The 14,548-nt window shown below is 45.7% G+C and overlaps 1 protein-coding gene across 2 annotated transcripts in view; it reads right to left on the reverse strand.

Annotated features, from left to right (window-relative positions):
* PLA1A (phospholipase A1 member A) overlaps positions 1–14,548 on the reverse strand; it is a 20,895-nt gene continuing 6,347 nt past the window's right edge. For both annotated transcript variants that reach the window (XM_071433282.1, XM_071433284.1), the window contains 10 exons: positions 13,903–14,104; positions 12,226–12,403; positions 11,417–11,525; positions 8,527–8,628; positions 7,629–7,718; positions 6,612–6,779; positions 5,464–5,553; positions 4,899–5,007; positions 1,393–1,557; positions 1–85 (listed from right to left, as the gene is read on the reverse strand). In XM_071433282.1, coding sequence (XP_071289383.1) covers positions 1–85; positions 1,393–1,557; positions 4,899–5,007; positions 5,464–5,553; positions 6,612–6,779; positions 7,629–7,718; positions 8,527–8,628; positions 11,417–11,525; positions 12,226–12,403; positions 13,903–14,104 — 1,298 coding nt within the window. The remainder of the gene's footprint in view (positions 86–1,392; positions 1,558–4,898; positions 5,008–5,463; positions 5,554–6,611; positions 6,780–7,628; positions 7,719–8,526; positions 8,629–11,416; positions 11,526–12,225; positions 12,404–13,902; positions 14,105–14,548) is intronic.

Here is a 14,548-nt window from a genome sequence, read left to right on the forward strand (position 1 = left end):
CTAGGCACAAGCAGTAGGCAGGTCATAGGAGATGTCTGTTTTGCTGGGGAGGGTGAGGCCCCAGGGCAGACATGACATTGTCCTGCTGTGGGAAGAGCACAGAGAGGTCAGGCTGGCCATTGGCAGGTGCAGGTTCCTATCCTAACACAGAAGCAAGCAAAGTGCTGGACTCTGAACTGCTTTTCAAAGGATAGGGAATGGGGTGCTATGCTCTGGCTGGGATGAAGTGGCAGGAAGGATGTGCATGGACTTGTGTCCTTCACCTTTCCCTTGAACTGAGCAGCACCACTGCTGCTCTGAGTGTTCCCAGCGTAGTGACAGAAGCACAGTTGTGAGCCTGTGCAACTCTACAGATTTCTATCTGTACCAAAGCCAAGTCCAGTGCTTCCAGGAGTGCAGGTTAGCACCTCTTTCAGGTAATGTCCCTTGCTGTCCCATTCATAAGGGATAAAAACACATCCATCCCAACTCTGGAGTGCAAAACATGCTAGTAAGGAATAGTCCTTATACTCAAGGGAGTACCTGGTATTTATATAGGATTGCCTTTTTTCTTCCCCTGTCTGAGACTACTGGATATAGATAGATAGATAGATAGATAGATAGATAGATAGTAGAACTTCAGCCTCCTTATTGTCCATCAAAACAGAATTTGAACCTACTTTGAAGTATCCACTAGCTTGCTTCAGCCTTGAGCCAGCATTTCAGAAACAATGTGGATGGACAATTGAATGTGTCAGTATAAACCCAGCTGTTTTGTCCTGCCTGCAAGAACTTTGGATCTGCAAAACTCCTGTCAAGAATGTTGCATTATGGAGAAGACAATTATCTCTCTCAGGATGAGAAAGACTTGGCTGCTTTTACTCTGGGAGAGGTAACTATGGCTGAAGGTATATACTCTACCATGTCTGACCTAGAAAATGCCAAAATGGTTGTCTATAGCCTTAGAGCTTTATAAACCTTGCTGTATAAGACACAGAAATATATTATTGGTCTTCTGTTGTCTCATCCTGAAAAATGTTTGCCTGTCATGTTTTAGATGGGGGCCCATTGTTGACAGGGGAAGATGGAGAGGGCAAACAAGGACAAAAGAATAAATTCTAGTTAGTACAAGCTCTTGCCATGGTTTGTGACTTAAGTATCTTCAAGGTGATGTGAGTTGCAGCCCTATTCCTTCCATGGCACAACACTTTTATCCTGGGGAAAGAATTTTGAAAAACTCCCAGACAACTACCTTTGTAGCTTTTCTCTTTCACAAGTACAAAATGAGTTACATGGGGACACAGAGGTGATGCAAAAGACCTCTTTAAGAGTTTCCCTAAACAGGAGGAAAAATGCAAAACAAACCACAGGCTGCATCCATAGGCATCCCTGTATGACATTCCTGAGGCTTACCTGCTATTGAGAGGCAGTGGTGCTACACAGAACTTGCCAACAATGAATGGCTCATCCTTGCTCCAAAAATGATTCCTGGGGATATACTTGAGGGTCACAGTGTTTATCTGGCAGAGGGGAACTCGGTGGGCCAGCAGCCGTTTGCCTGTCTCCTGGTCCTTGGGTCTGCAAGGCAGGATGAGAGATGTGAGGGATGTGTTCAGCCAGCCTGCAGATACAGTCCATGTGCACATCCATGGAAACACTGGAGGAATCTGTGGTGTTGTTGTGAAGCCCTCATATAACAAAATGGAGTGAGAAGACTCGTCTGTCAAAATAAGGCATTGCATGAGCGTTTTACAGGCTGTCTCTCCATGTTTTATCTCTGTATTCAGGAATATTGCTGTATAAATAGCTTTCCTTCCATCACCAACTCTTCTTACTGTTGCATACTGATTGAAACACTGCTCAGCTTGCCACAGAGAGGTAAGTAGCAGATAAGTCAACATCTGTGGAATGGTGAATGGCATGGATAGGGATCAGTGGGGATCAGTACACAAACTGGGGTCCTCAAAGAAAGCTAAGAGGTGTGAGGCTCAATAAGAATGCCCACTGGACAGAGTACCACTCCTTTCCAGCTGTTATAATCCTTGCTTTGGGATGTTGTGAATGCCAGGAAGTTCATATGGCTGTGCAAGTCAAGGGAGGGGGACTGGACAGGTTTGTGGAATACAAAAGCTAGTAAGGATAATGATCTCTGGCTCTGAAAGTCCCTGAGATGTAACTAGACACAGAGAAACTCTTTGGGGAAGTATTGCTACATGCTTTCAAAGAGATATTTTTTATACTCTTCTGTAGCTACTTGCTTTTGGTCATGTTGAAGGTGGGATGCTTGGATAGAGGGACCTTTGTCCATTCCTATGCTCTTACCCAGGCAATGTGAACTGAGAAATGACAGAGGTTTGTTAATGAGCCAATGACCAGAGCCCAGTGAGTTGTGTGCCACAGATCTGTGCTGCCCAGGTATTCTAAGTCCTTTCTATGGAGTCCATCCAGGGGGCCTTGCACTTGATCTATTTGGCACCTCCTAGACCATGGAGATCATTGATTTCCTTGTACTCATGAAGAATGACGTGTGCAGCTGGCTTGGCACAGTCCCAGAACCACCTGGGTGACTGTCTGATCAGAAACATGATGGCAGGGAAAGGGGAGAGGTGACAAAAGGGTCAGGAAGAGCCTACAATTCTGCTAACAAAGGCTAAACTCTCAGGCATGGGCTGACAGCTGCACTCACAGCAGCCAACCCACAGCAGCACACCCAGTCCCTCCCTTAGACTGCAGAAGTAGTTGCTGGGTTCTGTGTGTCTGTGTCTGGCTTGAAGCTGCTAAAAATAAGAAACATGGCAAAATTGTGGTTATAAAAGTGAATAATGGATAACAAATGGGGGCCATCTCTCTATGGCATGTTGTCCATGGACAGAGGAATGCAGTACAGTTAACCATGCTGGAAGAGCCACTCCTGGGACTGACACTTGGTCCAATCCTGCACAACGTTTGGATGGATTTATGAGACTTGGCTGGCTTCAGAGATATGTTTTCTTGGATATGGGGGATGATGTCATGTGATGTGTAAGCACACAGCAGTGGAGCTGGGATGTGTCCTGTGTAACAAACTCCTCACTCATCAGGCCCATCCATGTCAGCTATTGAAGCTTGGGGACATGTCTCTTGGGCCATTCTGAGTAACATGTGGGGAGAAGTAAGATTGGAATGGATATTTGGGAGAGGAGATGAGAAGGGCAGTTTGAGGCAAGACACAACCATTTGAGTCCTTTAGCTGAACACTCCCAAGTCCCTCTGCACTTCTGGGAAACTGCAGCATGATATACATGACAGATCATCTGAGATAAGTCACTGATCGATCAGTGTCTCAACTGTGATGTGAGGATCTATGTTTAGATGCCCATTTGATACTCTGAGCTTGACTGCACTGGAAGGCTGAGCTTTGCCTACAGCAGGGAAATTTGCCCTTTGCTACTAGTGGTAAATAAAATGGGTATCTTCAATTTTATACTCTCAAATCTGTAGGTTTATAGCTGTAAGCAAATTTTTCAGTTTAGCCTTGTGCTTCTAAGAAAGGCATTTAAGAGAAACACAGCTGCTGCTCCCCCCCGCAGGGCATCTCTGGCTCGGTTACCCTGCTCTAACTCCACTGTCTCATTAAACCGGAGGGTACAGCAAAGCCTCGGGATTGCCTGCCTGGCTCACTTCCTTTCCCTCCAGCGCTCACATGCCTCCTGCTGGACTCCCACCAAACCTAGTGTCCGACAGCTGCCAGTGGGAGCGCCGCACGGGTCCTGCTCTGACCTGGGCACTACTATTTCTTCCTTCCTGCATCTGTGGAAAAGGCAGATTTGGCTTCCAAACCAGGAGGAGTTGAGCAGACTGAGCTCCACCAGGCTGGAGTACAAACCCAAATTCTAGTGCTTGGCTGGAAATCTGTGACCAAGCATCTGCGTCACTCTGGAAAGTACCCTGGAGTGTGGCTTCCCCTTCCCCATTTCTCCCCCTGCCTCCTGGTGCCCACGACTGAATCAGCAACACAGTTAGCTCCAGGTCACAATATTTTGGCTTAGCAGTAAGGACTGTGTGGGAGCCAGCACTGGAACCCCTGTGATGCCAGGAGAGCTGGCTGGGACTCTTTATCAGGCTGCTGTCCTGCTTCCTGAGGCAGCCAGCAGCATGTCCTAGCTGCATTGTGGTTCCCAGAGCAATGGGCAAGGAGTAGGAAGAAGTGAGGAAGACTCTGGGGAACTTGTTGTGGTGGGGAGATCCCCTGGTGGCAAGAGCTGTGGAAGCTGTGGAGTCTGATCTTTTAATTCAGACACAATCTGGTGGAGGGTGGTGTTTTCAAGAGGCATCTTTCTGTCTACAGAGTGGATCTTGGTCCCCTGCCCCTTGCTTTTGTCTGCAATGGGAGTGAGAGCATTCCTCCCTTACTGCAGAGGCAACAAGTCCTGACACATTTCTGACTATGCTGAGGTGCACTTGTCTCCTCTTTGCAACTGCTACCCTCTTGGGCATCAAGAGAAATGACTAAGCCACACAGTCCATCCCTCTGGAGCCTCTGGTGGATTTGGGTTCTGCTGTAAGCCACCCCTGTCTGCCAGAGCAGGGCTAATAACTATCTGACAGTGATTCAGTTTGAAGTGGAGCCAGGTCAGGGTATGGTGTGGAAAAGGAACCAGCGTAGCCACACAAAAGGATGCAAATCTGGGGCTCCCAGGCTGTTCCTACTGCTTTGTGCACTTCGGAAAGACATGGACCCAGTCAGGGTTACTGAGCAATGGTAGCACATGCCTGATTCTTCAAGGAATTTAAGGAAAATGGGGTGGGACTCAAGAAACAAGGTTGTGGTTCATCACTTAGGGAAATACACTGTTGTTGTGCTTTTCCTGGGCTAGGATAAAACATCCTTACTCATGGAGCTGGGAAAAAACAGGCCAGAAGGAAGCACTGTCACTCACATGATGATCTTTGCTGTGTCCTTGGTGCTGTTGCTGCTGAAACTGATCTCAATGATGGTGATTCTGTTTCTTTTCTTCTGCAGCTGGAACTCAACCAGGCTGTGGTGGACTGAGCAAGAAGAAAAGAATGTGGGTGTGAGGACATGTACTATCTGTAGGACCCGCCCATGACAGAAGAGGGGCTCTAGCACTCATTCCCTGGCCCCACCAGCAGAAAAGATTGAACAGACATAAGAAAGAATCAAGTCTCTGTGCTGTGTGAGGCCCAGGGGACATGTCTGTATAGCCCAGTGTGAACAGACAAGCATTTTCAATGCCTTGTACTTCAGCCCTGAAACACACATGGCTGTGTTTGCTCAGGGCTGTGCCCACACTGACAAATCTGTTGGAAAGGGCTTTATGGAGGAGATGTGCAGGGTTATTGCTCTTCAGTGGTGTGTCTCAGACCCCATGGCCCACAGCAGCTGACCCTGATGGGGCAGTGTGCTGTAACTGCCTGGGCTCCTCAGAGGATCTGCCTCATTGGCCAAAACCCTCTGGCTCCTTTTTCTCTCATAATACTTACCACAGAATGGGGCTGAAGGACTGGTCATTAAAAAAACTTTCACTTCCTGGGGCAGCCTGCTCATGTTGACACCTGCCTGCTCCAGCAGGCCTGCAGGAGGAAATAAAGTCAGTGCAGGGAAAGCCATGAATGACAGAACAGAAATATAAGTAAGAAATATAACAGAAATATAATATATATCAGTCACCTCCTTTTCACCTTGCCTGACTCCCCTGTCTTGGAGAACAGGTCCCTTTCTTAGACCAGTGCAAATCAGAGAAAGTACAAGTTTGTGATGTCTGACACGTTAACATTCCCTCAGAAAACCTCCTCTGGCTACCCCAGGTAATCATCCCCAGAGAACCTCTTGGTGGCTTTCTTTTCATTCCTCTGCCAACAAACTGTGCTGTCAGCTGCATCTGTGCAAAATGAGCAAGACTAAGCACTACCAAGTCAGGAAACTTGGTGCAGATGTAAATGACAGTGCAAACACAAGGGAAATTGAATTCCTTGGTCAAATGAGGAAACCACCATAACTTGTGGCTTGCATCATTGAATAGCTGGCAAAATGGTTTGGTGACAGAACCATTTTGGTGATCTGAGAGAACTTAAACCAAAAAAGGCCTCTCTTTATGTTCCTCTGGTACCATACTGCAAATAGCAGCAGAGCATACTTTCATGCCACAGCCCAGTTTCAGAAGCCTAAAAGAGGTACCTACTACCTTCTACCAGTCCAAAGAGTTCATCTTTGGGGTGACCATGGCAGAAATTTATGAAAAGGAGGTGACTCAGCAACACTGAGTGGTGTAGAAGACTGGGACTTCAGGCTTGAACTAAAATTTCCAGCTGCTTCGCTAAACAAGACATTTTTTTTGAGCTGATTGCCTACTGATTCTGGATGGCAATTCTGGAAACTCTCTTTCAACACATATCTAGGAAATGTTTAAAGATCAGAAATGTTCAAGATTTTGCTGTTCTACCCTGGTTAATATAAGAGTTTTCATATTGTATCTACAGAAGCCTGAAAACAAAACAGCTTGTCACTCTTCCCAAACAGATCCAAAGCAAATCCTGCTCAGAGAAATCTGGACTACATCCTGTGCTCTGCACTGACACCATCAGGAAAGTATTGCCATCTGCTCTGGGCAGGTCTTATGCTGATACTGTACCTATTCTGGGACAGGAGGACAGGAAGGGTTTTGCACAGTCCAGGCAATGACCATTTAGAAAATCTTGATGACTTGTACAGGGGAAGCCCACGATAGGACAGGGGTGGCTCAGGGCACTGATGTAGAGATGCACGGCCCGCATGTGATCGCAGATCAGGAAATTATAGCCTGCAAGGAAAACACCAACCAGAGAAAAGCAGCCATGAGTCTTCCTGTCAGCTTCAGGCTTTTTGCTCATTCCCAAGGAGCTGGGAGTGAAGGAGCACTGTTACTGCAGTAATGACCTTCCCATTAATAACATTTTGCAGGGCATTTCTGTGACTACAAGCCCAGATCCCACTGCAAGAAAAGTTCTGCAGGAAGTTAGAAGTGTTTTTGTCTCTCAGACTGAGTCCCTTGAAGAGAGGGACCACAGGGCTGTCATGTTTCTGTCAGTGTCCATCAATCAGGCCATCAATCAAGCTCTCTGCAAGGGGGTGCAGCAGCTTTGACTCCCACCTGTGTGGAAACCCCAGCTATGGGAAATGAGGTAACAGAGGTGTCTCGGGAAAGCTGACTCTCAATGCAGCTGACTCATACAGAACATATTTGAATGTTAATGAGTTCACACTGTTTACTGTGGAGAGTCCTCTTCTCTAGAAGAAAAGGACAGTAATTGTACAAACTGTCTCTCTAAGTAGACACAACTTCCAGCATGAAAACAAAAAGCAGCTTTTGTTAGTGCTACCTAAGAGCCTTTCTAGCAAAGTGTCATCTCTACTGAAGCTAGAGTTTTGTGTCACAGAGAAGCATCGCCAAAATCACATCTCCTGACAGTGGTGCTGCCAAGACACTTGATCTGTATGTGATTTTAATGTCACTGCTTCTTGTACTGCTGAGAAGAGGTGTGGGCTGTGAATATGTTTGTCTCGCATTGCTCACTGCCCTGGCTGTAGCAAGAGCTGCTTGCCAAGCAGCATTTTCAGAGTCTGCTAAATGGCCATGAAAGCTCTCTGCTTGGCCAGAGGGTGTTCTTACCTGCAGAGATGAATCGGGGGCATCCTGGCTGATCTTTGCCTCCATTGACAAAGTAATCGATGTGGCCTACAGGAATCCGGATCCCAAAATCTGAAAGGAGGTGAAATGCCACTTCATTCTCAGCCTTGGCTCTTCCGTAGGCTTTACCATACATGTTGATGACAGGTCCCAATAACTGCTTGAGCATTAGTAGTACTGGAGCCAGCCCTAATGCTGGAGACATCAAGGCCAGATTTCCTGCTTCTACATGTGCAGGTTTGATGCATGGGGCAGAAAATGCTCTGGGCCCTGCCATCAAAATGACTGGAAACTGTGTCTTAACCACCAGCTCAGCAACTCTAGTTCTTGATTCTATGTAAAGGAGAATTAACTGACCCCAGCCTTAGTGTGTCATTGTGAAGGATAATTGAGAGTTGTGTTGGTAGAGGTTTTCATGGTCTTCAGGCAAAAGGTGTGACTCAAAGGCACCACAATATTCTTTAGCACATGTTCTGCCTATGTAGATCCTCAGTGCTTTAGAGAAGTTACTCTGTTGTTGCACCAGCTTTTGGTTTGACTCTGTTACTTTCCAACAGCACCCTGGGGGGCACCTTTCTTACATCAGGCAGGAAAAAAAAAGGGAGGCTAGACCTATAAATTCTCTTCAGGCAGTAAAAATCATGCTGAGGTGGTTCTGCATAAACTCACTTTGCTGTAGCAAACTCTGCCTGTCTGTTGTTTGAAGTGGTCTGGGGTACAAATTCATCATCAAATCTTTCTTAACAAGAATCTCCCTCAAGAGTGAACTTGAACTCATAGTAGTTTGGCAAAAAGAGGGACAATGGCCTACAGACTCCTTAGCAACAATGATGTCAGGAGGAACAGGAGGCCAGGCTGAGGAAGAGGGAAGCCAGCTTACTGTCAGCATCAGTGTGAATGGCTTCCACGAAGAGGGCATCCCCAGGATCCAGGCGTTCCTCGGGGCTGGCTCTGGTGTACTTAGGGCCTGCAGGATCCAGGGCTGTAACAAAATCAAACACCTCAACAAGTACTCTTCAGCCCCTCTCTTTCTTATTTCTGGACCAGTTATTTTATCTAAAACTCTAAAAATAGTGCTAGGCAGATATAATAAATTATTCCCAGGTCTCAGTGATTAAGCTCCAGAATAGTTTCTGCTAGGAGCAACTTGCACTACAGCTTCCTTGCATTGTTCCCACTGTTCCACACCCTTTGGCAGTGTTTTAACTAAAGGTTTTATCCTGTAAAGCCATGGCTGAGCCTTAAATAGCTCTAACAGAGTGGGTGCATAGTATCTCTTGGAGTTTGGGTGAAACTTTTTAATGCCTTCCCAAATTGTGCTGTCATGTGTATTAGCACTACATGTCTGAGAAATGTCACTGCAGATCAGCAGTGAATTCAGCACCCCAGGCATTAACCAACTCAGGAATTACAGAAGTTTCATACTACCTAACAATTTTAAACCAAAGAAGCTTCTGAGCCCTTTCCCCACAAATAAAACTGAGTCTTTAGCAATCATCTACATTTTTGCCTAAAACTTGCTCCTAGAGCAATTTCTGTGGACTCAAAGGAAAACAGAAAAGTGTCCTTGGCAATACCAAGAAGCAGATTTTGTTGGTTTTTTTTTTTTTTTTTTTTTTTTTTTTTTTTTCCTGAGGTTTATCCTGTTCTCATTTTATAGAAAGTAACCTCACAAGACTTTTTGTCACTCCCCAGGCAACAGTAGTTTAGGAAGCAGGTCTGCTCCTTGTGCCATTAACCTTGGAGCTGGCTGGTTTCACAACTCTGGACTCAGTCTCATTAATTCTCCATGGAGAAGGCAGTATCAACAATATACAAATGGGCATGTCTGCATTTGTGAGGAGAGAGGGAAGGAGAAAAAGAAGGAAAAAGCCTTCTTTTCTGTTCTTTCTGTAAATAAAAGCTAAAAATAAGACTTTAATGCTCTTTAATCTTGATATGCACAAAAAGCTGAGAGGTTCCCCACCCACTTCTACAGACCAAGTTGTAATTAAAAGCTTTAAAAGGTACTGAAAATTGTTATTTAGTGTGGCATAAAATTCTTAGTGAGGAGGCAGAAACCTAATATGAACATACACTCCAGCAAATTGTGGCTCTGGGGTCAAATTCCTTTGTGAGGAATTTGTGAGGAGGCAGGAGATGAGATCAGGCATATCTTGGGTCTAAGCCAACCTGTCTTCAGGATCCTAAATCTGAACTGGAATCTGCAATGCCCAGTGTGCCTATAAAATCACAGGATAAACAGGAATGTGGAAAAGGGGTTGTATTCGAGCAGAGTTAAAAATGGAATAAATAAATCTACAGAGCTTGTATTACATGTGGACAACATATAGGGGAAGGGTGCTTAAATATGAAGTTTATTACTATGGTTTCATGGAAATGTGTCTGCTTCTGCTCATCTGAAGATCATAAAACTCTGGTGCAGGACAGAGACTACTCTAAATTTCTCCTAATGTAAATTTTGATTCACAGCTTTAACAAGGGCTCAACATCAAATTCACTTCCTGTTAAGAAATGCCTGTATTTCATGCAGCATGGGTGGCTGTGAAAACTGAACCAACATTTCTCTGGACTGCCCAGCCAAGAGTGGAGTGAGAACCTTCCTGAGGATACCTCTGTGAGACAGACCAGCATGGGCTGAGGCAGCAGGAGTTTAGGCCACGCTGCTGGAGACTTTGTCTGTTCCTTCGTAGTGGCATTCCCCTCCTATCAAAATGAATCTCTGTTGGGGATTCCCTGAATTTAGTACAATTTTGACAATCTGATATGACATACAAAGCAGCCCCACTTTGAGAAGGGGTGATGGTGGTGGTGGTAGTGTGTGGACTAGAGAGACCTTCCAAAGTTTCTTCTTACCTAAATGATTCTGTGACTGTATTCATGATTCACTCCTGAAGGCTGAACAGGTCCTGAGTGCACCAAAACCTCTAAGTGGCAGGATCAGCTTATAACCATTTTGCTCTGCAATTCCCCCAGTGGAGTCTCTTCCTCACACCTCTGGCTGTGTTTAAGGTCAGCTCTGTTTGGCACACACTCTGTTTGGGTGGCATTAGCCCAGCTTACTGTGGAAACAGCCAGCTCGTGGGGGAGAACAGCAAGGAGCCTCATCTGGGTCCTCCCAATGTTGGCTCAGGCTCTTCTTGTATTTGTTCCTTGCCTGAGCTGTGTGGTTGGGATGCCATGCCTTGGCCTTTTCCTTGTTGGTCAGCCTTGGTCCTGACTTGACTTCCCAGCTTGGTCTTGGGCTTGCCTTATCACTACAAACTAGACTGGGCATGACCCTGGTTCCTGTCTCCGGACCTGCTCTGCTCTCCTGCCCAGACACAGTAGGAGTCATCCCTTGCCTGAGGCCACTGCCCATCTTACTGTCCTCTTGGCTCTCAGCTCATGTTTTCTTGCAGAGCAGCTCACTCCTGCTGCTCCCTCCACAATTGAATGGTGGGCTTTGATTTTAAGAACCACATGTGCATGCTATAATTTGGAAGCAAAGCTTCTGGGTGTTGTGGGCTTTCACTAGTAATGATGGCTCATACCAATGCTAAGCTGGCACCAATTTGAAGAGTGTAGCAGAGGTGGAAGCACCTTTTTGCAAATTCATGTGTTCTTTTGGCAGCATGGAGGGGACTGATGTTGGAAAGGCACTGTCAGAACCTAGGGAGAAGCCCATAAGCCTTATGAAATTAAAAGACCACTCTGAATGACTCCCCTTTCTTGCTCTTTCATTCTCTCTCCTGAAGGACAGGGGAGGCTCCCAGACTCAGAATGGATACCTGTTATCCGTCCCAGGCGGCCGCCATGGAAGTGCCCCACCAGGCCCCCAACATGTGCTCCCAGGCTCACCCCAATGATGTGGATAGATGTCCCTGGGACTCCCAGAGCCTGCAGGGTGACAATAATACAAATTACTCTTTCTGTAGCAGAAAGGTGAAATACCCTGTCCCAGCCCACACAGCAGCTCTATTTAATGTAGGATTTCTTTTGATGTGTACAGTGGGAAACCAAATACTCAGGGAAATGATGGGTTGCACTTTCTGTTTTTCAGGGCCTTTCTTTGGTTCCACAGATGCAAACCCAGCCCTAAACAGGTTGGTCAGAACTGCAAACATTTCATGGAGTTTACATGTAGCTGGTTAACACAAGGATTCATCACCCTGATTGCAGAAGTCTTGTTCAGCTGTGCTGGCACGAACAGAATGGGACACATCTGGGTATTCCACATACTGGGAAGTCTATCTGAAGCCCAGAGCAAATATATTATAGCCTCAAATCTCACTCCCTCTAGCTTCCTGGACAAAATTTCTCAGCAGAAGACTGTGCAGTGAATATGGATCTGAGAAGACCCAAGGCAGACTATAGGTTTGTTCTGAACTGGAGAGGCAGCTGACAACTGGGATTTTTTTCCAGAAAATGTCAAAACTCCAAAGGAAGAAGAAAAATGGTGGCATGGTCAAGCCTGGATTGAAAGAGGGTAATAGGAAAAATCTGGAGTAAAAAGTCCACTTGTCCAGCTCTTGGATAGAGCAGGTTGGGAGCAGCTCCCTGGCCATTCTCCCTGCACTGGAAATGCACAGTGGCTTACCAGGAGCTTGCTGATGAACTGCGAGATGGTGAGGGCCAGCTGTGTGACATTGTCCACTGCAGAGGGATAGGCTCCTGTAGACCCATACACCCAGTCCACTGCGATCACATTCACCTGGCTGGTCTGCAGTATGGCTTGGACAAGCCCTTCAATCCAGGAAGGTTTGGTACCCAAAGCCCTGAGGAGTCACCAGAAACAAGGATATTAGCTGTTCCCCAAGCAGGGCCTGTGCCCCTGTGTTGTTCTCTGTGCTGGAGCTTCACATGTCTCAGAGGAGGCTGCCAGACAGTGGCTGGAAGTTTTTTTTGTGTCAGACACCCACACCTGGAATTTTTTTTTTTTTTTTTTTGCAGTGGTGTAATAACATTTTCCAGAATGCTCTGATCTGGGAGGGAACCAGATGTTTTAATGAATGAGATAACATTTGCAGGGCACAGGCTGAGATCTCACTGTCTCTGTGGTGATTCATTTAGCCACCAGAGAGCCCACCCGGAGTAAGTGAAGTGGCTGGGAACACCTGGATCCTTCTCTGCTGCCACTGGCAGGAAGTCCTTGTCCAGATCACCTGGTTTTCATTGCTACATTTTCTCATCTCTAGACAATCAAAAATAAGAATCTATACCAAAGAATTCCAGGAAAACCAAGGAGGCTCTGTTCTGCCCAGTTCCCCTAATGTTGTCTGGTGAAGAATGTGCTGTCTCTCTTGAAGGCAACAGCTGCTTTTCTGAGAAGACCCTGCAGTATCTGCTGTGGTTTCATCCTGGTTTTCTATGCACTTTCTATTCAGGCTTCTGCACTTCAAAACAAATAATATTATATGGTCACACCTGACTGAAAAATGGCACAGAAGCTTGCAGAATTATGGCAGTTAAAAAGAAAAACCCAGCTCCAATCCCAACACTTTCAAGAACAGAAGGATAATCCGTCTGCTTGGGATTCTAAATGGCTCACTAACCCAGGCTATTGGGCATGAAATCCAAGAAGACAATTTAAAGGGACAAGAATCTTAAAGAAAAGACCTCTTAACTAAAAATGTTGAAAAGAGGAAAGAAAGAGAAAGATGTGGGAAGAGAAAGAAACAGAGAGACAGAAGAAAGGAAAGGAAAGGAAAGGAAAGGAAAGGAAAGGAAAGGAAAGGAAAGGAAAGGAAAGGAAAGGAAAGGAAAGGAAAGGAAAGGAAAGGAAAGGAAAGGAAAGGAAAGGAAAGGGGAAAGGAAAAAGGAAGGAAGGAAGGAAGGAAGGAAGGAAGGAAGGAAGGAAGAAAGAAAGAAAGAAAGAAAGAAAGAAAGAAAGAAAGAAAGAAAGAAAGAAAGAAAGAAAGAAAGAAAGAAGAAATTTATACCAATTTCTAACTTTTTTTAGGCTCCAAAGGGTGTGAGGCACACACAAGAAAAGGCAACTAGTCACAAACTAAAGGACTTCAAGTTGTGCTGTAATGTGGGGTGTCAGCAGCATTTTCCACCAACAGCCTCCTATAAAATTCCTGGGTCCAGTTTGGGGGTGAGAATCCCAGTCTCTGCTCTTAGGACTTGTTTTTCATTCAGCCACTCTGCCGGGAAGACAAGGAGGTCACACAAGCAGGACAGTTGCATGCCAGCCCACCCAGTGTTTGGGAATGCTTGGGCAGTGTTTAATTCACCAGTGAAAACCTAGTCACAGTGCTCTTCTTTCTCTCACCTGAAGCCATGGATAATAATTTTGGTGTCCAGGCTGCTGTTGAAGCTGCAGTTCTTGATGCCATCATCAGCTGAAATCAGCTCTCCACAGCTGGGGCTCGAGGAAGTGAACAGGAGAAACTGGACCTTGAGTTTGCTGCCCCGTAGGAGGTTGGCTCTCTGGAAGTCCACACAGTGATGCTCTGAGAGCCTGTCTGTATTCCCTGCACAGGAGGGAGGGAGTGGCACATTTAGTCTGGGTCTGTGCAATGGGAAAAAACCACCCCTCGTTCTAATTCATCAGCAAAATTAAGGAAGCAATTTCACGTCTATTGATAAAGATTAAAAGTATCTAGCATAAATTAAAATGAGACAAACTGGAAACTTTACCCAACTGATAAAGTTGTTTCTGTCCTTTGATGGAATTCCAGCTCTGTCTGGGAAAATAACCATGGATATCATATCAGCTTTGACTTCTGAGAATTGTTTTACCATGAGGTGAGTGATATTTTGCTGGTTTTTAAAGCAAATTGGCCACCTACACCAGCTACTAAGTACATTTATGAGGTGGCTTTTTAAAAAAATGGTTGCTGACTGGTAATCACCACTGAATGGGGATATTTCTATTCAGATTCTGGTAGGCTTAGTAGAAGGTACAAGTCTAACTG

Source organism: Agelaius tricolor, unplaced genomic scaffold (genome assembly GCF_023055355.1).
Source record: "Agelaius tricolor isolate 1412-34295 unplaced genomic scaffold, bAgeTri1.0.p SCAF_9, whole genome shotgun sequence".
In the NCBI taxonomy this organism is placed as follows: Eukaryota; Metazoa; Chordata; class Aves; order Passeriformes; family Icteridae; genus Agelaius; species Agelaius tricolor.